The following is a 24928-nucleotide window of genomic DNA, read 5'->3' on the forward strand; positions in this document are numbered from 1 at the left end:
CTTCAAAAAACTGCTAATTGAAACAAGCAGTGATGACAGCACAATGGTAAAAAACACTGACCAGGCATGCAGTCAGGAATACATATCCATACTTGAAGTAAAAAAAGCCATCAAAAGCCTGAAATGTGGAAAGGCAGCAGGAGTAAATGATATTCGACCAGAAATGCTCAAGTATGGAGGTATAAAAGTCTTACAGTGGCTGCACTGCATAGTTCAGAAGGCCTGGACTGAGGGACGAATTCCAGATGATTGGAGTAGAGCTCTCATAGTACCCATATATAAAAAGGAATATAAAACTGAATGTGATAATTACAGAGGCATTTCATTACTGAGTGTTCCTGGTAAGATATATGCAAGTATACTTGAGAAATGGTTGAGAAAGATTGTGGAAGAGAAGCTTGGTGAAGAACAAACTGGATTCAGGCCAAATAGAGGCTGTCAGGATCGGATTTTCACTTTACGACAGATAGTTGAGAAATCATGGGAATATAACAAAGATCTGTATTTAAGTTTTGTAGATCTGGAAAAGGCATATGACGAGGTTCCAAGAGAGAAGCTATTCCAAACTGCTACAATTATGTGGTGTTAATGGGGCATTATATCAAGCAATACTTAGTCTTTATTTGAGTTGTAAGTCAGCAGTTAGAATTGAAGGAAGTACAGGAAGATGGTTTAATGTTAAATCTGGTGTCATTATCCCCTCTCTTATTCATTATCTATACTGATCACATTATAAAGGAAAGTGGTAAACCTGATATCAAAATTGGAGGTGTTAATCTCAGCTCTTTGCTTTATGCAGATGACATTATACTTCTAAATAAATCTGCTACAAGTCTGCAAGATTCCATGACTAAATTGAATAACTGTTGTAATAGATATGGTATGAAGGTCAGCATTAAAAAGACAAAGACAATGAAAATAGGCAGAAACATTGAAAATATCAACTGCATTGTGAATGGAGACTTATAGAACAAGTAAAACATTTCAGCTACTTAGGCAAGATTTTTCGTGAAGATGGTAAGTTAAATATGGAAATAGAACAGAATCAACAAAGCTGGTATGGTAGGAAGTCAACTGAATAAATTTTTATGGAATTAGAGAGAAATTTAGCCAAAACACTAAATTGGTTTAAACACTGTGTACAAGACAGTGTTTAAACCAATTTTAACTTGTGGATCTGAGAGCTGGGTTAGAAGTAAAACACTTAACCAAAGACTAGAAACTGCAGATATGAGAGTCCTGAGAAAGAGTAGAGGGCATGAACAGATGGCATCAATGGAAATATCATATTAAAAATGAGGATATTAGGAAAGTACTGGATATTGTCAGCATCCAGGAATGCATTAGCAGAGCTAATCTCAGGTGGTATGGTCATTTAAGCAGAATGGGAGAGGAAAGATTAACAAAACAAGTGTTCTCTGCCAGGTTGGCAGCAAAACGACCCAGAGGAAGACCAAGATATAGGTGGATTGATACAGTAAAAAGTGCCTTAGAAGACAGAAATATAAGACCTGATAATATTGGAGTCTTGACATTTAACATGGTGATTTGGAGGAAAATTGTAGATAGGAAGTTAGTAATGATGTAAATTTTTCATGTACTATCATATCCTGTACACCCTTTGAGGGTATATATCAGGAATTTGATGATGGATGATGAATGAAAAATGTGGCACAGAACAGCCTACTTTTAAAAATCAATGTGAATGAAATGCTACATGAAATATTGGTAGTCATGAGGCTTACAAAGGTAATCTAAACGTTTTGGAATTTTGACATTTTAACTTCACGTTTGAAAGACTTTATTCAACAAAACATAAGCCATTATTTTCTATACATTAATCCATCCATCTCTCTTTCTCTGTCTCTCTCTCTGCAAGAGGTTTAATCTTTCTATGTTATCTAGTCCTTAAAGGTGAAAAACTTCCTGATACTTGGTTTCAACCTACAAAGTGCCATTACTTTAGGAAGTAAGCCATCAAATGTTGCAATAATCAGATGGTATTATTTTTGGATTGGATGCTAAATGAGGGAGAAGTTCCATCTACAGCTTCTTGAATTTTTTCTTGTCTGAATTCTTGGATGTAGTTTGGCATTAATTGATTAAAAGTAAGTTTGTGATCCTCAAATAGGAGGATCACATGCTGTTAATCTATCAATATCAGGTAATGCTTGCACAGAGCTGTGATCTCAAATTTCCACTCAATGTACTTAACATTCTCAGATGAAATTCTTACTGGGATTAAAAGTATTGTTTTATCTGGCTTGATCCACTGTGTGACAGGTAACAGTTTTTTTGCTGAAATATTCATCCTTGGCATCAGCAAACATTTCTCTATCAGCACAGTGTACTGCTTTGATTGTCTTGTTAACTGGTTCAAATTTGTAAAAAGTTATTAAATTACATGATTTTGGCTACTCATTCAAAACACAAACTCTTGAGCATTGAACATAAATGACTGATCTAACACTGATATTATTTATTGTGAAAAGTAAATAAATAAAATATCATGATAAAATTTTGGCAACTTTTGGATCACCCTTAGCTCTTAAAACTTACTTAGTTCAGGTTCTTCATGGAGTCAAGACTCATCGTGGAAAATCTCTCTCGCACATGTACACACAGCTCATCAAACCATGCCTTAAATGTTCACCATTTCTACACTCATCACACTCTCAGGCAATGTGTTTCAATCACTCTCCGAGAAAAAAATAACTTCTCATTGCTCACACCCTTTTTATACAACTTCTTCTCCTTTATACAACCCACTTCTCCTCCCATTCTGTGAAAAATTTGTGTTAATCTAGTAATAATCACCTTACCAACTTATATATTTATCATATCTGTTAGTCCAACTCTGCAAATTGCATTTTCTCAACCTCTCTTCATATTCAACATTCCAGAGACCAGAAACCACCTTTGTCAATCATCTCTGGACTCTTTCGAATATCTCTTCATCTGTTCGAAAACCAGGTGACCAAATTGCATACCTGTCCATCTGTAGCATGAATAGGCTCTTGGAATTATCTTACTTCTACGCGTCAGTGTCCCCTGCATTATTGTCAGAATCTATGTTGTCCTGACAATTTTAGCAGTGTGTTCCCAAAATTTTAGGTCCTTATCCACCATCATTTCACATCTCTTATTTGATTCACTTTTCCAAGATATCCTCAATAATTGTATCCTTTGCATCCCATCTTTGTTTCCCAACATTTTAAATTTTATACTTTGCAACATTGAACTGGTAACCCCCCACTCACTTATCCATTTGTTCATTTGGTTTTTCAAGAAGACTTGAATAGAAAGTCTTTTTGAAAAACCAAATCTGCTCTTCTCCTTCTTGCAGTTCTTTCCAACTTTGCATCATCTGCAGGCTACTGCATATCACCATTAAAACCTTTCCCAATATGATTAACATGCAAGTTAAACAGTAATGGTCCAAAACAGATCCTTAAGACACACCACTATTGACTTTCCTATTCTGAGACATTGTTCTTCTTCCTCCCACCTCCACTATACACAACTTGTTGATACCAATCATATAGCAAATCTCCAATCCAATGCACTAAACTGTTATCCAACCTCATCCATTTTTAATTATCAACTTGTAATGTGGGAGTTTATCAAAGGCCTTTGCAAGATGTAAGTATACCACTGTTCATGCATTTCCCTTATCCAATGCACTTGTTGCCTTATTGTAATAAGTAGATTGCTAAAACGTGATTTTCCTTTACCAAACTCCTGTTATCCATCAAAGAGAATGCTACTGTTGTCAATCCGGTTCTCTATTTTGGTCCACACTAACCTCTCCAACACTTAAACCATAACTCCATGTACAGGTTGGCTAATAATTTGAAACTTGTCTTGTCATCTCCCTTATAATCATGTCATCTCCTATATGAAACAAGTATATCAAGGCAGAGGTCAGCTCCCTGGAACGTTCCCTCAAAAGACATCTTGATATATCATAAAGTTCCACAGTGTTATTATAATCAAGTTTACTTAATTCTCCATATGCCTCCTCACTCACCATCAATTCTCCTCCACTTGTCCTGCACTCAAGTAGTTCTGTATAATGTCACATTCACAAGGACAGACAACATACTTTCATGAACTGCTCATTTAATATCTCAATTATATTCGACCTATATCATCCTTTCTTAATCATTCTTTCTTTCTTCTACTGGCTGCATATTGAAAGAACTCCTTTGGATGTTTTTGCCCTCATTAGCTAAGTGCTGCTCATATTGCACATTTACCATCCTTGCTAAGTGAGTGTAGTGCCTCTGTAGCTCAGTCAGTATAGACCATAGGTGGCGAACCTATGGCACGTCAACGATTTACAGAAGATATCCTTTTATACACTTATAAATTCAACTTTTTTTTTTTAAATTATTACAATATGTACAAGTTAAATTTTGTTTTACACGAGAGAGCAGCTTTGAAGATGCGCACATGATTGTGCGGTATTAATAAAAGGTCATGTGACCCCAAAACAAAGGCAACCGACAAGTGTTGAGCTGAAATGCTAATTCTATTCAACTGAATTCCATAACATCTGAAACTGTCATAACAACATTTGCTATATATTTCTTAGTTTTAACACGTTCACGACAGGGTGTCGTTTATCGTTCCGACGGACCTTCTCATTACCGGCAGGCTCAACTCACACAAAGTTTCAACCCTTGGTTGAATTTTATTCCTGTTTGTTTGCTTTTGAGCTGGCAGTTGAACTCGCACGTGCATTACATGCATAGCGACCATATTTTTTTTTGGAGAAAATAAAGGACAAATCAAAAATTGTTTCATAATAAAAAAAAAAAAAGGTTGTGTTTATTTGTTTCACTAAAACTAAAAAGCTTTATAATGTTTATTGTAAAATATAAGCATATACATAGCATTTTAAACAATCATATTATTACTTTAAAAAAAAATTAATTTTAATACTTTTCACAAGAATGAACTTTTTTTTTAATAAATGACGTTTGTGTTTTAAAAATTCATAAAACTGTATACAATTCATGTCAAAGTTCCATTTGGTATAAATGCATGCTTTCAATGTTTTGATTTTTAATTGTTTTTTTCCACTGGTTCACATATTGTTCAGTAATGAAAATACTCTTCAGTCCAGGGAGATATAAGCAAAATTCAACGATTTTTAAAATGTTTTTAAAAGATACATGTTTATCTGCGAAATATTTAAAATTTTCAACCTATCTACATCGGCAGGACTCGTCATTTTGTCGCCATTCTTCGATCCTTTCACTGGTGACATAACTTTTAATACATAAAACTTCATCAAATAGTTCGCCGTCATTTATGTTTAAGTACCAGTGACTGGAAGTGAACAAAACACTTTCCTCGATCTTTGCATTCAGAGGAATTTCTCATAGTAGGACCCATTCAAATACTTCCATTTCCACGAAATAGCTGTCCCAGTTATTTAAATAATCAATGCAGGTTTGGTAAAATTTATGAATTGCATCTTTAAATATGTTGACATCAATATTCAATTTACTATTTCAATTCACAAAATAAAGGACAAAATGGCCATTTCAGAAAAAAAAAATTTAAAGGACAGAGCAGTGAAATTAAGGACTGCCCTCTTAAATAAAGGACGTATGATCACCGTAATTATATGGCGTGTTTCAATTCATGATAGAATTTTATTTGAAGTTAGCCATTGTGATCTGTCCTAATGAATGACATCGAGAATTTCAAATGCAATAAAACAAACACTTATTTCATATAGTTGAAAAATTGGACAATAGATTTTAGTTAGTTATTATTAAATCACTTAAGGAATTGAACAACATAAATACGAATATAAATTAAATTACACTTTAATAAATATTTCCAATATTTCGGCATCACGTTGCCATCTTCAAAAGGAATATTACAAAAAAAGGCACGTGCACGTAGGCACTACAACACAGTAACTGAGAACGAAGAGATGAAGCTATTGTTCTCCTAAAAATCCTGATGGTGCCCTCTAGCAGGCTAAGTAGGTGTTCTTGGCCATTGGGCTGAAGGTCTGCTGATGTAAGCCTCCAAAATTTGGGACAGTCGCATACAACCAAATTTATTGAGATTTGGAGAGTTTCTTAGGGCTAAGGCTGATTCCATAAATAGTCTTTAGAATTTGTATTTGCTATGATGTATTACTGTAGCTTTCTTCCACCGTATTCTGTGGCGTGTATCCAGAGCATGGTCTGCAAGACCAGAATGGCTGTACTTGTGAAAACGGAGGTAGTCCTTGTTTTCAGAAATCCTGATATTCACTGTCCTGCATGTTTGGCCAAAGTAAGACAGTTTACAGCTGCAAGGGACCTGGTATACACCAGGTAGGTCTAGGGGAAGTGGTTGGTCTTTAGTGGAGCGGATATTCGATGGAGTGGTAAGTAGCCCTATCTAATAGAAGAGCATTAAGCTTACCTGTGTAGTCCTTTTGGTTAATACTACAGTTGCATTTCCCTTATTCGCTTTGGTGATAACTAATTCTTTATTATTCCTCATTTCCTGCAGAGCTTTATATTCCTTGTTGGATATGTTGGTTTTTGGTGGTCTTGCTTTGGAGAGGACACAAACTACATCCAGTCTTACACTGTTGGTGATTTGATGTGGAAGGTGGCAGATTCCGCATTCAATCTTGATCATAATATCCTCACTAGGTATTTATCTGGGAGCAATGGCGAAGTTGTGACCACGTGAAAGTGCATTGAGTGCTTCAGGGTGACTGAAGAAAGGTTGATTACGGTGTTGGTAGGAAGTTTTGGATTGACGATAGAGTTCTTTTTTAATTTTTTGAATTTTTTCATCTGTCGGCCTAATATTTTTTCAAATTCTTTGTCTGCAGTGGTACACGAGACGTCATGTAAAATTGACCAAAGCTCATGATTTAAAGTGCACGAAAGCTCTTCTTTGAAGGCACGAATAGCTTCGTTAATGTCTGCTAAGAAAAACCACATGGCGGTGATTTGTTCACGAAACAACTCGTAGCTGGCGTGATTATATATACAGAGAGCTTTTTGTGAAACAAAATGGTGCTTGAATTTTACACAGTTCGGGATTACCTGATTATCCCAGCAACATTTTAGGAAAGTTAGATGATTTAATTGTCTAGACAACTTCATTTTACCGTATTGGCGAGCCTTCTGTGCGTGGATGATGCCTTCTGTGCGTGGATGCTATCTCCGTGGATGATGTTAATTCTCGTAGACAGGCTTATACGTTGGTTATGCATTATTAAATCACTCAAGAAATTGAACAACGTAGGTACGAATATAAATTAAATTACACTTTAATAAATATTTCCGATATTTCGGCAACGTAACGTTGCCATCTTCAAAATGAACTTGCAAAAAAGGTACGTGCATGAAGGCACTACAACACAGTAACTGAGAATGAAGAGATGAAGCTATTGTTCTCCTAAATGTCCTGATGGTGCTCTCTAGCGGGCTAAGTAGGTGTTCTTGGCCGTTGGGCTGAAGGTCTGCTGATGTAAGCCTCCCAAATTTGGGGCAGTTGCATACAACCAAATTTATTGAGATTTGGAGAGTTTCTTAGGGCTGAGGCTGATTCCATAAATAGTCTTTCGAATTTGTATTTGCTACGGTGTATTACTGTAGCTTTCTTCCACCGTATTCTGTGGCGTGTATCCAGAGCATGGTCTGCAAGACCAGAATGGCTGTACTTGTGAAAATGGATGTAGTCCTTCTGTTCAGAAATTCTGATATTCACTGTCCTGCCTGTTTGGCCAAAGTAAGACAGTTAACAGCAGATGCTGTGTTTAAGTGCAACATATGGTTTTTGCTTGAGTCTATACAGCATAGTTTCTGTGGGAGGGGGACAATAATAGTGCAATTAGAGACAGCTGGAATAAAAACTTCTCTAACTAATGAATCGTACTATTTGTTGAGAAATATATTACATGGACTGCAAAAGCCTATGTACCTTATTCAGGGATACAATAAAACTACACTTGTTTTTCTTCCATCTGCAGTATAATGGCTGTTGGGAAGGACATGTTGTTTCAGCGGGGAGTGGTAACAAACTACCGCCTATCGCCTCGACGTGAACATTTTTAAACATTTTTCATGTCTGAGGTAATATGCAAAACTTTTTGATGTATTTTTTCGTAAAGTAAAATCAGGGGTGCGAGTTATACGTGTGGGCATGTTATATTCGAGTAAATACAGTAAGCATTTTGCCAACAAGTTGCCATCCTTCTGCTGCTTCCCTAGCTCAGCTGACTTCCATGGCGAGTTACAATGCATAAATATTTTTCTAACTACCGTTTTTTTTTTCCTTTCAAACCAACATCATTAAAATCAATTTAATAATACAATAATCAATATTACACTGAATAATATTATAAATTTATATATAAATATTATGAGTAAAATAAAATATTTATAAAATTATAATTATTTATAAAATATTATATAATATAAATTAATTAGTTTTCTATTAATTTTTCCTCTACTAAAAACTACCCAACACATCAGCAACTTGATTTGTAAATTTTTGGCATGCGCCGGTATGACAGCAACTCAGTTTATAAACTTTTGGCACTTGCACATAAAAAGGTTCACCACCACTGGTATAGACGAAGCCCTTTGGTCGGAAAGATCTGGGTTCGATTCCCGTCCATCATCATCATCATCATACGTATCAAGGATTTAGGCCTAGTATGGCCTGTTCCGGCCTTAGAAGTCATCGTTGAATCGTTTAAGAGGATGTCCTGGTTTTCTTTTTCCTAATGGCTTGTACTTTAAGGCTTGTTTTGGTAATCTTTCTGTTTTCATTCTTTGAACGTGTTCCATCCATTTATGTTTATATTTTTTAATTTTTTCAATTACTGATTCCCATCCATGATGTGAGGAATCTTTATCTGGTCTCTTTCAACTGAAGGTAGTTAGCAGGTCTCATATGGAGGTGGAGGGTTTTTTCTCCCAGAAACTCGGGTATTTTGTCCCTCAGAACAGGCAAACCGGCCCCGTGAACACACACTGCTACAGTCAAAAAATACATACTTAATCCCTCATTTGGAGGGCTCAACCAGTCCTGAGTTTTTCATAATCATATGAAAAACTCAGGACATGTGGCTAAATCATGAAATGAGGAGTTGGGTTTAAAGGATTTCACAGTGTTATCTGGTAATATTTGAGAGTGTCTAGCAGAGGCAGTGTCTAACTGTATTCCAGAGCTAGCAGGTTATTTAAGGTAGGTGTGAAATGGATGAAGATGTTATGCATCTAAAAGAAGAATGCATCGTAGAGGCAGCAAAAGATGAGTGGTAATAATGAGCTGCATAATGGTCGAGGAAAGGGGGAACCCCACACGAATAAAACTAAATAAGTCATCCTCCTTCCCTTTTCTTTGTACCCATTATGCAGCTCATTATTACCATTCATCTTTTGCTGCCTCTTTGATGCATTCTTCTTTTAGATGCGTAACATCTTCATCCATTTCACACCTACCTTAATTAACCTGCTAGCTCTGGAATACATTTAGACATTGCCTCTGCTAGACACTCTTAAATATTACCAGATAACACTGTGAAATCCTTTAAACCCAACTCCTCATTTCATGATTTAGCCACATGTCCTGAGTTTTTCATAATCATAAGTCTTGTAGTTCTGCATATATCTTTTCCATAGGAAAGTCCTTATATAGCTGGTCATCACCCAGGTAATGACTTCATGGTTGTTCTGACCAACCAGTGATAAATTCGACACCTCATAATAATGGATCATGGATTTGAGATGGTCAAATCCATGATCCTTAATCTTCGCATGCCCTCTGCTACATACTGCTTAAGGTAGTGGTCTCTCAAAAACAGCCTTGTTAATGTAGTTTGTTGTAGTAGATAGTTTGCTATAATGCATTTTCTTTAGAATGGCATACATAGTGAAGAATTTATGGAGACACAACACACGTTTAGAATAATTACTTCTTAACATTAAGCAAGTAACAATCGATGTTTTGATCTCTGTATTAAGGTCATCATCTGGAACATACCTATATACAATATACAAGCTACGTGCTGCTGCACTATACAAAAGTAAAATAAATCAAAATGTTTGTTAATCATTTATCCTAGCCTGACCTCTGGTGAGAAAAAAGGAAAAAAACCGAACTACATTAAACAATTTCTACAGTCCCTTCGTACTGAGATTTTCTTCTGTCTGGGGTTGTTCTGGTTGCTATATGGGTTGAAGATGGGTCCTCTACATTCTTGAAATTATTAATCCATCAATTTTGTTCAGATTTGGATGATGTTTTAGCATTTCACAAGCTTCTTTGAATTTTCTTTCAAACCAGGTTTTGGTGTGGTGTAGGGACCTAGTGCCTTTCCAGTCAATTCTGTGGTATGTTTGGAGCATTATGGTATGGTAAGTCATAAAAATGTACCATTTGTGTTCATCTTTTCTGATTGGGATGTTACGGCCTGTTTACCTTATGTAAGGTAGGTTACAGGTACATTGAATTTTGTAAACCCCTGGGTGGGTAAGGTATGGAAGAGGATCTTTGGAGGATCTAAGTAAATTTCTTAATTTTGCCAGGGGTTTGGAGGTTGTCTTGATGTTGTATTTAAGTAGTGTTCTATCTGTTTTTTCTGAAATGCCCCTAATATAGGGTATGGCATTCTCGTAATCTCTTTTGCTTTTAGTCGCATTTTTATGGAGAATTTTATGAACTGTTTTTTTTCTTTTCTTTTTTTTATCGTAGCCATTTTTTACCAATGTTTCATTAATGATTTCAAATTCTTGGTTCTGATCTTGTTCATTAGAGCAAATTTTTATGGCTCTGTGTTTGAGTGTGCTGATGACTCCTAGTTTTTGTGTTGGATGGTGGTATGAATTTTTATGTATGTATTGGCCTGTATGTGTAGGTTTGTGCTAGACCGTGAAGGAGAGGCAGCCTGAGGGAAAGCCTGCTTTGCGGGCTTGTTTTGCGACTGTGGGGCCAATTGGCAAAAATATCATCAACATACCTGAGCCAGACTTTGGGTTTTAGGCTGGCCTAAAACCCAAAGTCATGTTTCTATGTTAATTAATCGGCTAGCCTTTCTAAAATGATGTAGAGACAGCAATTTGATACCGAACCACGTTAAAATAAAGAAGTTTACTTCAGCCAAAATGCTCCATATTTATGCTCGTTTGGAAAAAGCTTTGTTGAGAGAACAGATCCACAAGGATCACAAAAATTTAGCAGTTACTCAAGCCAGTGTTTTACAACACAAACATATTCAATTCACCATCGAAATAGAAAACAACATCTCTCTTCCTTTTCTAGACACACACTCATCACGTCTTTCTTCAGGCTGCCTCTCCTTCATGGTCTACTGCAAACCTACACATGCAGGCCAATACATACATAAAAATTCATACCACCATCCAACACAAAAACTAGGAGTCATCAGCACACTCAAACACAGAGCCATAAAAATTTGCTCTAATGAACAAGATCAGAACCAAGAATTTGAAATCATTAACGAAACATTGGTAAAAAATGGCTATGATAAAAAAAAGAAAGAGAAAAAAAAAACAGTTTACAAAATTCTCCATAAAAATGCCACTAAAAGCAAAAGAGATTACAAGAATGCCATAGCCATACCCTATATTAGGGGCATTTCAGAAAAAACAGATAGAACACTACTTAAATACAACATCAAGACAACCTCCAAACCCCTGGCAAAATTAAGAAATTTACTTAGATCCTCCAAAGATCCTCTTCCATACCTTACCCACCCAGGGGTTTACAAAATTCAATGTACCTGTAACCTGCCTTACATAGGGGGAAACAGGATGCACCATTCCAATCAGAAAATATGAATACTAAGTCCCTACACCACACCAAAACCTGGTTTGAAAGAAAATTCAAAGAAGCTTGTGAAATGCTAAAACATCATCCAAATCTGAACAAACATGATGGATTAATTATTCCAAGAATGTGGAATGCCCATCTTCAACCCATATAGTAACCAGAACAACCCCATACAAAAACAAATCTCAGTACGAAGGGACTGTAGAAATTGTTTAATGTTGTTCTGTTTTGTTTTGTTTTTCTCACCAGAGATCAGGCTAGGACAAATGATTAAGAAACATTTAGATTCATCTGATCACATTGTAGACAGGTAATTATCCCCATCACACAAGGGAACGGTCATTCAGCTATAGATTACAACTGCATTGGGTGACTGATATCTCCAATTATCTGCTTACCGAAATAGGAGTGGTAACCGAAATCAACTATTTATCTGACTTTGTGTTGGCTGCAGGAACATTGGTATCTGCTTCCAACTTTCATTCTGTGCACATTGGTATGTGCACAGAATGCTTCACAAAAGTAACTATCAGTGCTAGGTGACTTATAGTCTGTGTGTCCCTATTACTATGCCATAAGAAAGCCTATTACTATTACTCTATTACTATGCCATAAACATTTGAAGCAGGCCAGGCTCCATGTCAACTGGACACAAAAGGACTTGTTTATAGACAAGTCCTGATTTGCTCCTCAATGTGATACGAGTCATGCTCTGCTCTGAGAAAGGGACACTTTTTGGGGATAGTATGATGATTTGGGGAGACATCTTGTTTGGTAGTTGCATTGATCTGTACTTTCTTCCTAGCAGAACCATGACTGCTGCAACTTATGAGCCAGAGAGAATCAAGGCAATGTGGAGAGCTTGCAGGATGATTTAAATAGGCTGTCAGTATGGGCAAAAGATAATGGATGTCAGTTTAGTGTGGAGAAATGTAAAGTTATGCATTTTTGAATAAATAATTACATGCTGTGTACCACATTGATGGAACTGTACTCCAGGATATGAATGAAGATAGAAATCTTAGGGATGGTGGTAGACAGAGTTAAAGTTTAGAGGACGTATAGCTGCAGTTGTTAAGTTGGTCATAAGATTACTTAGCTATTGAAAAACACACTGACAAGTACAGATAAGGAAGTTATTTTTTTTTATAGAGCCATGATATGTCCACATCTGGATTATTGTGCTCATGTCTGGTCTCCTGGGTTTCTTGAGGATGAGGAAACTGTGGAGAGGATTCAGAGGTGAGCAATCAAGATGGTGAGTGATCTGTAGAACGTTCCCTATGAGGATAGATTGAGTGTATGTTCACTGCAGAAGTTGGTTGATAGGTGAAAAATAGGGAATATGATAGAAACATTTAAGTTACTTAAAGGGTTTTATAGGATTGATGTAAGTGGAAATGTTTCAGCACTTGAAACATTTCCACTTACATCAATAAAGAGGTGGGGCAAAACAAGAGGTCATTCTTGGATGTTGAGTAATAGTTTTGTTAGTAGTGTGTGTGAAGACTAGAATTTTTGCTGGGGAGGGGAGTTGTGAATGAATGGAATTGGTTGCCAGAGTCAGTTGTTAGCACTTTGTCTGTTAATGGGTTCAATGAGAGATATGATAGATTGTGTGGATAATCTATGTCTCCTGTGATGAGTATTCAGACTCCAATAAGGTGCCTGTATAATAATAATAATTATTATTATTATTATAATTATTATTATTATAGAGATGAGATCCTGGATCCTATGTTCATCTGGATGCAGGTCCAATAGGGTCAGACATTTATCCTACAAGATGATAATTCTGATCTTAATTCTATTGAGTATGTCTGGGGTGTAGGCAGATGTGTTGCTGCTGCAAACTTCCCTCTCCACAAAACCTTGGGGTGGGGGGAGACTTAGAAGAGCTTTGCAGGAGCAATGGTTATTACCAACTGGGCTCCTGGACACCATTATAAACAGTATGAAACATTGTGAGTGCTGTATTGCTGTAAGGGGTTAACCATATTCCTTATTGAGACAGTTTGATGGTCTCATTTTACTTCTTGTTTTTGATAATTGTCCTCATGTACCTATTTGTAATTGAATTAAACTATTTTTTACGATTTTTGTGTTTGTTACTTTTTGAGTATCATACTGCTTTCACCGAATTGAATAAAAAAACATCATAGTTTTTGAGTTTACATGATTCTTCTCTTTGTTTCTTAATTTATGGAAACCAGTATAAATCCATTCGACCAGAAAAGTTGGCCCTTTTAAGTTGGAGGAACATTGCCAGCAACTATCAAAATTTTGGAAGTTTCAGCTGCTTTAATTTCTAGGTATTCACAAAATTTGTGCCACAACAGATGCTTACTCATAGTTTGTATGTTCAAAAGGTGAGACTCTTATCTGCTTTGCCATCCAAGCTGACCAAACAATGTTCTGAACAGTTGGTTATCCTAGAAGCTGCAGTTTTTGCAGGTGCTGTGGATTAAATTACTACTGTGTTCCCAAAGAATGTGGGGACCATTAAGTTCATATTACAGTGAAGTAATTCAGCTTTAAACCTGTACTTGTTAATTGATCAAGAATTCCAGTGTTACTAAATGGCAGATTCCTTATTCTAAACATGAACCATGAAAAATATGAAAATTCTCTTATAATACTAATTAACAAAAAAAATCATATTAAAGAAAAAAATTTTCATTAATATTCTCCTGTGGTGGTGTTTATTATCATTTTATTATTCTCTCATTTCTTCTCCCTTCTTATCACCATTAGGGAAAGGAAGTGATATTATGAAAAGGTTAGCATGACTTTTACCATGAAAGCAGAGAAAAGATCATTGTATTCTTTGAGTGGAATTCACTTTTGTAGTTTTGAACTAGCAATCAGTGTTTGTTAACATTATGAGCTCTTGTTGTTTTTGCTCAAATTTTAGATATGTTTATCTGATTTTTAAACAGGAACGAGCTTCATTTCTAAAAAAGCTTTATGAACTGCAGATGAAACACCAGAATGAATTGGCCAGATTAATGACTGTTGAAATGGTATGTATTGAATAATTACAATAATAAGGGATAAAAAACACCATGTAAATGAGTGGATACCTGAAAGTAAAATCTTTGTGTTGTGATATTTTAAAAATATCTGTAGCTGAAGTTACTTTATTAGGACTTTTTCAAGCAGGATATGGGTTTTTGATTTCTGGAAAAAAAAAAAAAAAAGGCAAATTATCTAGTGGATAATTTGCTATACATAATAATAGCATTAAGAAGCAAGGAAATGTGAATGCAATCATACAAAAAGTTCATTCTTGTACATTTTCACTAATCATTACGAAAACAGAACTTAAAAAAAAGCATTTTTTGTGTATGTACTTGAAACATAATTTTTTGTACCTAATTTTGCCATTAAAGTTTATCCATTTGAAAAATTTGTCAAATTTTAATAATAATCCCAAATACCAGACAGACTTTTTTTTATAAAAGAAATGAAGAATTAATGAATGAATTAAATCAAGAGCCAGTTATAATAGAGAAAATAAAGAAATATAACTTGGATGCAGCATGCTAAAGAATGGCAATAGAAAGATTGCCCAATGAAGTACTCAAATATGAATCATCTGGAAAAAAGGAGACCTGGTCATCCATTGAAGAAAGACTTGTGGATGGCTTCTGAAAAAACCATGATATGTATAAATCCTTGAAATGTGTGGTGGTGGTGGGGGTGATAATTTTAAATTCTTTGCCAATAAAACATTTTCTAGTTATAAAAAAGAAAATTATTACCAGATTGAATGATTTTGTCATTAAAAAAAAAAAATCAATGTTTTATTATAGTTTTCAACATGCCCTGTTTTTTCTGAGTTCTCATATATCTGTGGTTTCTAGTTCATAATTAGCTGTTTTATTTATATATAACTGATTAGATCCAGCTCTCCAATTCAAAAGTTTTATTTTATTTTTATTTTTTTTTTCAACACTACCTTGGTATAGTGATGGTTTAATGTTTTGGCTAATTTCTCAACTATTCCATACATATAAATTTGTTCGTTTGGTTCCCACCACACCAGCTTTGCTTATTCTGTTGTTTCCATATTTAAATTGTCATCTTCAATAAAAATTGTGTCTAATGAGCTGAAATATTTTTCTATAGGTATTCTATTGAGAATGCAGTTAGGGTTCTGCTGCTTAGAATTATTTAAGGGAATAATGTCATCTGTATAAAGCAGAGAGCTGAGTTGAATATTTCATATTTTGATATTAGGTTTAATGTTACTTTCCTTCATATGATGATCCATGTAAATGATGAATAACAGTAGAGATAGCATGCAGCGTTGACTTACATCTGATTTTGTTTCAAACCATCTTCTAGTATTTATCATCTTCAATTCTAACAGCTGACTTACAACTTAAGTATGGGCTATATACAGTTCTGTATAACGTCCCATTTACACCATATAATTGTCAGGTTTCAAACATCTTTTTTCTTGGCTCTCATCATATGTCTTTTCCAGACCTGCCAAATGTAAATGCAGATCCATGTTCCATGATTTCTCAAATTTCTCTGTGATGAAACTTGGAGATTCAAGTGGTTATATTGGCAATCTTGGAACTTCTGTTATAAAGAAATGATGAAAACTAATAAAAAGAAACTTTATTAATTCTTTACGTGTGGTCTTTATACCAGAAAATTAAAGTGCAAAAGCAATACCATCCTGGTATTATTGCATTCCACTACAAAATGTGTCATAGCCCAGTTCTATATGCATGAAGATGTTTTATTAACGCTCATATTTCACTGATTTTCAAGTCAGCATCATCAGAGCACAACATACTTGTACACGCGACAGTGAATGAGTGAAATAATATAATTGCAAAAGACAAAAGATCTAAAGTCCTATTTTTGGTGCCCTCTAACGAAAAAAAAAAAAAAAAACGCTATGCAGGAGTTTTTCTTGGGATAACTGTCTCCCAAATTTTTGGCAAATTAATGCAACCATATTTGTTAAGGTTGGGAGAATTCTTCAAAGCCATTGCTGACTCAAAAAATAACCTTTCAGATCTATAACGACTCCTAAATAGCACATTCGTTTTCCTCCATCTAATCCTGTGTGAAGGAGTGTCCAAAGTGTGGTCTGCCAGTCCTGACTTGCCATAGTAATAGTAGTGAATGTATCTTTCATGTTCTTCCAGGCGGATGTTCACTGATCTTCCTGTTTGCCCATAATAGGCCAAGTCACAGTCACAAGGAACTTCATACACTCCTGGGTGTGCTAAAGGGTGAAGTTTATCCTTAGGCGAGCAGATCAGAGTTGCCAGCTTAACATGAGGTCTGAAAGTGGTGCGAAGGCCATGTTTCAACAAAACTTTGGCTATCTTTTCCGATGTACCTCTGATATAGAGAATAGAAATGGTCATGTTGTATTCTTGTGTATTAGGGGAGGGCAGAGTAATGGGCCTATGTAGTATTTTATCTATTTTGTAGGGATTGTAGCCGTTGGCTAAGAACGTATGGCACAGATATTGGAGTTCTGTGGTCGAGCTGTATTGTTAAAACAAATGGCTCTGGCTCTGTGTGTAAGTGTTTTTAAAATGCCATACTTTTGGACTGGATGATGGTGTGATTGTTTATGTAGGTATCTTCCTGTGTGTGTGTGTAAACTTTCTGTAAATAGAAAAAGATAGTGATCCATCTGAAAGGCAGGTGACTAATGTGTCAAGAAATGATAAACAGTTATTTGATTCTTTTTCTACTGTGAAGTGGATTTTGGGGTGTTGGCTGTTTAGGTAGGTGACAAATGCATCCCAAGTGTCTTGTCCATGGGGCCAGATGGCAAACACATCATCTACATAGTGTAACCACACTTGTGGCTTGTATGTAGCTGTGGTAAGTACTTTGTTTTCAAAGCGTTCCATGTAAAAATTTGCTAACGGGGGGAGAGGGGGGGGAATCCATAGCAGTACCATTAACCTGTTTGTAGAATTTTTCTCTCCATGTGAAGACCTGCATTCATGGTAAATTTAAATAATTCAAAAATATCAGGGGGAAATTTAGACTTGATTAAATCAAAAGTGTCTATAAGTGGTACATTGGTAAATAAGGATGTGACATCAAAACTAACCATTATGTCTGAATCTTTTAGGATTAGATTTTTAACCAGTGTTTTGAAATAGACTGAATTTTTTACAAAAGTAGAGGAGTTGCCAGTAAGAGAGGGGGGGGGGGGAAGCGACTTGGCTAAATGCCGGGCCAGTTTATATGTGGGACTATCTATGCTATTGACTATGGGTCATAGGGGGATATTAGTTTTGTGGATTTTTGGTAATCCATAAATACGGGGTGGTTTAACATGAATTGGTTTTATTTTCCTGATGATTTCTTTGGGCCATGATGTCACTTTTTTCAGTAATTTTTGGACTTTTTTCTTTTGAGACATTGTAGGGTCTCGATGTATAATTTGATAAATGGAACTGTCACATAGGAGAGCTTGCATTTTTCTGTTAAACCCTTCTTGATTCATGATAACTGTTGCATTTCCTTTATTGGCTTTTGTATAATAATATTTTTATTATTATATAACTTTTTAGGGCAGTTATTTGCTTACGTGGCATATTGCTTTTTGGAGGCTTAGCCTTGTTTAGAATATTTGCTATATCTAGTCGCCCGTTATTGGCCATTGCTGGTGGAAGATCGTGGATACCCTGTTCTACTTTCATCGTGATTTCTAGTTTAGGAATTTGTTTGGGTGTGACAGCAAAGTTATGTCCTAGACTGAAAGCGTTCTTGGCTTCTTCAGGGAGTGTTTCTGACGATAGGTTTACGAACACATGGTCTCGTCGAAGTTGCGGTCGGGACTTCGTATGTTGTAGGAGTTCATATTTCTTTAAGTGTTTGCTTTTTACTTTTGTGAATTCTTTTTTTGTTGCAACTTCAGAGATGTGCTGTAGGATAATCCATATTTCAGGATATAACACGTTGATTAGTTCTTGTTGTAGAGCTGTGATAGAGCTGTTTAGCTTACTAAGCTCTATGTGAGTAGCAGCGATTTGTTCTCGAAGAAGTGCTAAACTCGCCCATCAATAAATATGATGTGCCTTTGCCAATTGTAACTTTTCTTTGAATTTCAAAAAAGATGGAATGATATCGTTGTCGCAGCATCGTTTAAGGAAGGCTAACCTGTTCAATTTTCTGGACAATTTCAGTTTCAACTTACCGAACCATCGTGCTTTGTATACAATATCTTCTCCGTGCAGAATCATCAATCTAACAGATAAGCTTAGGTGTTGATGGTTATTCATGACTTATTTTTCAAGGTATTAACACCACCACACACTTTTATCACAAAGATGTTTTATTAACACTTCAGAAAATTACTGAAAAAAAGTGACATCATGGTCCAAAGAAATCATCAGGAAAATAAAACCAATTGATGTTAAACCACCCCGTATTTATGGATTATCAAAAATCCACAAAACTAATATCCCCCTATGCCCCATAGTCGATAGCATAGATATTCCCACATATAAACTGGCCAGCATTTAGCCATGTCACTTCCCCCCCCCCCCCCTTACTGGCAACTCCTCCTCTACTTTTGTAAAAAATTCAATCCATTTCAAAACACTGGTTAAAAATCTAATCCTAAAAGATTCAGACATAATGGTTAGTTTCAATGTCACCTCCTTATTTACCAATGTACCACTTATAGACACTCTCTCTCTCTCCCCCGTTAGCAAATTTTTACATGGAACACTTTGAAAACAAAGTACTTACCACAGCTACATACAAGCCACAAGTGTGGTTACGCTATGTAGAAGATGTGTTTGCCATCTAGCCCCATGGACAAGACACTTTGGATGCTTTTGTCACCTACCTAAACAGCAAACACCCCAAAATTCACTTCACAGTAGAAAAAGAATCAAATAACTGTTTACCATTTCTTGACACATTAGTCACCCGCCTTTCCGATGAATCACTATCTTTTTCTGTTTACAGAAAGCCTACACATGCAGGAAGATACCTACATAAACAATCACATCATCATCCAGTCCAACAGTACGGCATTTTAAAAACACTTAGAGCCAGAGCCATTTGTTCTAACGATACAGCTCTGACCACTGAACTCCAATACCTGTGCCACACGTTCTTAACCAACGGCTACAATCCCTACAAAATAGATAAAATACTACATAGGCCCATTACTCTACCCTCCCCTAATACACAAGAATACAACATGACCATTTCTATTCTCTATATCAGAGGTACATCGGAAAAGATAGCCAAAGTATTGTTGAAACATTGCCTTTGCACCACTTTCAAACCACATGTCAAGCTGGCAACTCTGATCTGCTCACCTAAGGATAAACTTCACCCTTTAGCACACCCAGGAGTGTATGAAGTTCCTTGTGACTGTCAGAGGATGTCAGAATCTTATGATTTTGTATAGAGGAATGAAAGCCACTTTTATGTCATATTGTCAGAGTATTTGAGCAGATTTGTATTTGGCCTTATGGATGTAATGAAGGGTTATAGCACCTTTATAGTCTTGTTTATTTGTTAATATCAAGCTAAAGTGAATGCCATAGTTGTCATGAATGCTGAAGAATGCATCTCAAAATAATGAATAACCTGCTAGATGATAATACCTACAGTGCACTGAATCAGAACCTCACTTGTTAGACACATAATAGGATGAAGAGTCTCATCAAAAAGCTCAACAACTGGTCAGAGGGAAAAAAAAATCTCCCTTCTAATCACTCACTTGTTTGAAGATACAAAAAAACAGCAGTGGCTTTAAGACCCTAATGTAGATACCATAGATTCGCTTACTTTCAATCTGGCTTAGCATCTTTCTCTCCTAGTCACTCCACATGTAGGAAAAACAGTCATTCATTAAAAAAAGTCTTCATTTTATTGAAAAAACAAGGAACATAGTAATTGAGCCTTTTACCTTGCAGCAAGCCTTGGGAAACTTGTTCACACGTTTCCCAAGAGAAGAAACCATGTAGCTACTATATTTTCTTGGTGCTTTAGCACAGAATTGAAAACACTTTCTTCCAGTTCAAAGACAAGTACTGGAACAAACACAGGATCTTATTCTGCACCTCTAATACTCGGATGTTATTATATAAAAGTGGCTATCATTCCTTTTTACAAAATCTAACAATTCTTATATCCAGTCTCCAGTCTTGGCTAATTTATTCATGGAATTTTTTGAAAAGAGTCATAAGAAGTTACCATTAAAAACTCAAAATTTGACTTCATTATGTTATGTTCATCAAATGGTCAGATTCAGAAAAAGCAACTGTTAAAAGTTCAGAATTATTTAAGCATCCTCATATAAAGTCTGAACTTGAAAACAATAGGATAATGCCATCCTTGATATATACTGGACATTTCAAATTACAGCACTCCTATTCAGAACAATCTGGAGAGAGATAGAGAATCAGTTGACAAAGTATCCTCAAACTTGGTGGGGATCCTAACCAGATCAAGGGGGAAAAATTTTGATAATAAAAAAAATTAGTTAATAAAAGAAGACTGATAGGGGAAATATGGTACTGTGAGTGAGAAAAGATAGCAAATTTTGCATACCACATAAGCCATAAGGCAGTATAAACCAAGGAGCAAGACTGACTTTACAGTCATTTGACTTTGGTGGGGGGGGGGGGGAGTTCACTTTGCCTGAACATGCCTTGCTTGCAAAATGTTTCTATAGGAATAGGGAAAATGCTACAGCAGCAGTATTTCATGTGTACAGACACCTAAAGACTTTGTGAAAAGGCTTTTGTGTAAATTTAGTGCAATGCATGGTTCGTTTATGCAAATGACTGAAGATGTTGTAACTGCAGTTGTTGAGCAATCAAATGAGAATGTTATAGGTTCATGCAGTGCATGTACTGTAGCAAGACAATTAGATTTTCCATACACAGCATTATAGTGCTTTGCAATAAACTTAGCCAGAGCCAAGAGTTGCAAACAAGAGATGCCAACATCTGAGAAACTGTTTGTTGACATTTCTGTCATGTATGGAAGTGGGTGAAGATTGGCCTTGGAACATCTTATGTAGTGAAGAGGCATATTTTCATGTTTGTGGAAGAGTAAACACTCAAAACTGCTTCATTCGAACTACAGAGAATCCCCATGCATTTCAACAAGTTTCCTTACATTCACTAAATGTCACAGCATGGATAGGATTTGGCCAAGTTCATTATCGAGCCGTTTTTTCTTTGAAGAAATCCATTGCTCTACCATTGACCTGCATGGTCATGGCTGTATGTTATCAGGATATGTTGAGTAGTTTTGTCATTCCACAATTGCAGCAAAAGGGGTTTCTTGAACACAACAGTGTTAATGGAAGGTGGAGCACCTCCTTACATAGGATGTGAAGTTCAACATTTCACAGAGGATGGTTATCAGTCACTTATCTTCTGTTAAATGGCCACTATAGTCACTTGATCTTAATCCATGTGAGTTTTAGCTTTGTGGGAGCCAGACCCAGAGGTGATACCAAGGTTGAGGTAATTGAACTCATATTTCCATATGCCAGTTGCCAAAAGGTGTCACACCTTATTATTAAATTACTCTGGATTAGAGAAAGATGTTGGAAGTTTTTTCCCACTTGGTTAGACAATAAATTATAAATTTAGTTTGATCCTTTATCCAAGTGTAAGCAAACAAAGTTTGTACCTGAAGTATTTTCAGGACTGGGACAACTCGTGGGAAAGATGGACTAAGTTCCCATCACTTAGGATAAAGGATCAAACTAAATATATAACTAAATTTATTGTCTAACCAAGTGGGAAAAAAACTTCCAACATCTTTCTCTAATCCAGAGTAATTTAATAATGTGTGACACCTTTTGGCAACTGGCATATGGAAATATGAGTTCTGCATTGCCTCAACCTTGGTATCACCTCTGGGTCTGGCTCCCACTGAAGAGACCTCAATAAAGGTCGAAACCAGTCTGGGTAGTGACCATAATGTATAGCATTATACATGTCTGCAAGGAGATGTGCTTTGCATTATGGGATACTAAGGAAAGTGATGAGAACTTAGTCCACCTTTGCCACGAGTTGTCCCAGTCCTGAAGATACTTCAGGTGCAAACTTTGTTTGCTTACACTTGAATAAAGGATCAAACTAAATATATAATTTATTGTCTAACCAAGTGTCTAACACATATGATCTAACAAAGTTCTTCACAGATTTGAAAGACAGAATCACACATCATGTGCGAAACCTTTTGACAAATCAGTTGAGTTCCACTGTTGACAATGCTGTATGACAGCATCTGCTGTTGGTCCTGTACAAAGGCACGTTGAACATCACCTCCACTGATCATCCAGATCTTGTCAGCTCCTTGCAGCATGGTAGCTGTATGTGATATGTTTTTTGTATCTTGTTATTTTATGAAATGAGCAAAATAAACATCGAATAACTTTATCTTTGACTCTGAATAATTTTGCAATCACATACCATCCAGTTCACTGCACCATATTTCTCTTATCAGTCATTTTTGAACTAATCTTTTCCCTGTGATCTGATTAACGTGCCAATGAGGGCATTTGCTTTGACTAATTGTTTTGAATAGTGGTACTACTAGAATAAAGCAGCAAATTTTGCCATTGGATCTCTTTGATGTTTGGTTTTTAAACTCTTTTGTTTGTTTGTTTTTTCTGCAGTAAGTTTTGTTTATTTGAATTTACTTTGAGTTCATCAATGAAAACTTCTTGACTCTTTTTCCCCCGTTGGGATTCACTTTTATTTCAATCCAAACTAAATATTGATCACTTCCTATTTCAAATCTTCTGTTTCTCTGGTATCCAAGAGCCAGTGTATGAAGATATCACTATCAAGAATAATAGAATCAGTAAGACGTTTCTTCTTTCTTGTATGTTCTCTCCATGTGAATTAATCCACATGTTATAAGTAGGAGCATAGTATTTGATTTATGTCCCAAACAGAAATCAATCAGGTACTTAACCACTTTTGATTCTTATTATTATTAGTGTTGCTCTTTTTTCCTCAAACATTCCTATATTTCTAACATTCATTTCCTACTCTACTGTTTAGATCTCCAACCAGTACTAACTTTTCCTTTCTTTGTTTAGCTGTCCTTTCTCATTACTCAAAACAAATTTTTATTTCTTCCTTATTAGAACCCTCTGTAGGACCATAGGCACAAATCAGTCTCATTATTGTTCAGTTTCCCACCATTCGAGTTTATCTTCATATTTATCTCGTACTTTTAAACAATAAAAGCAGTTTAACACACACAAGAATTATTTATTGCCTCTAATATATCATTCTTGTTGCAAGGACAGCTAAACAAAGCAACAAAATATTAGCCACTTGATCCTATTTTACATGTGTTACATCATACTTCATTTCTACAAATATAACTGACATGCATTTCCTTAAAGTTTAAGCCATAGCTACTCTTTCCTGAACCTAATATACTAGGATTATTACTTAAATTATCTTACCTGTTTTAGTCTTTGTCTCGGTAATCGCATTGATTATGCCAATATGCATAATCAATGATTTTCTTATTCTTCTGCTAGTTCCACTTCTTTTCTGTCCTTTTCCTGTTGATGGTGCCTATCTTCAATTCTCTCTTCTGAGATTAAGTTCATTGCACTTTCAATATTACGTCCCATAGTGGATGACATTGATTCCCCCACATACAAACTAGCTAAACATTTGGCCAAAGCTCTCTCACACTATACTGGCAACACACCTTCATACATAAAAAAACTCGGCCCACTTCAAAGCCAGCATAGAAAACCTTACACTCAAACAGACTGACATAATGGTCAGTTTTGACCATTATGTCAGTCTCCTCCTCCTTATTATTCACAAATGTCACACTCAAAGAATCCTTAGAGCTAATCCAAGCTAAATTTCCTCCTGATATCACAGCCCTATTTCAGTTCACAATGAACTCAAGCTATTTTGTTTGGCAAGGAAAATTCTACAAAGAAATAGAGGGGACAGCCATGGGTTCTCCACTCTCTCCCCACCCTTGGCCAACTTTTATATGGAGACTTTTGAAGAGAAAGCCTTAAACTCTGCTCCACAAAAACCAGCCGTTTGGCTTCGCTATGTAGATGATGTAT

At 35.9% G+C, this 24928-nt stretch overlaps 1 protein-coding gene across 3 annotated transcripts in view; it reads left to right on the plus strand.

The window, feature by feature from the left end:
* Ssadh (succinic semialdehyde dehydrogenase) overlaps positions 1-24928 on the plus strand; it is a 260476-nt gene that overhangs the window by 49516 nt on the left and 186032 nt on the right. For 2 of the 3 annotated variants that reach the window (XM_090401356.1, XM_090401359.1), the window contains exon 4: positions 14772-14855. The exons of the other annotated variant lie outside the window; for it this stretch is intronic. In XM_090401356.1, the coding sequence (XP_090257482.1) occupies positions 14772-14855 (84 nt within the window). The remainder of the gene's footprint in view (positions 1-14771; positions 14856-24928) is intronic. 3 annotated transcript variants of the gene reach the window in all.

The sequence above is a fragment of the Typopeltis vanoorti genome, chromosome 12, assembly GCF_054136105.1.
Source record: "Typopeltis vanoorti isolate ZY-2024b chromosome 12, IOZ_Tvanoo_1.0, whole genome shotgun sequence".
Taxonomy (NCBI): domain Eukaryota; kingdom Metazoa; phylum Arthropoda; class Arachnida; order Uropygi; family Thelyphonidae; genus Typopeltis; species Typopeltis vanoorti.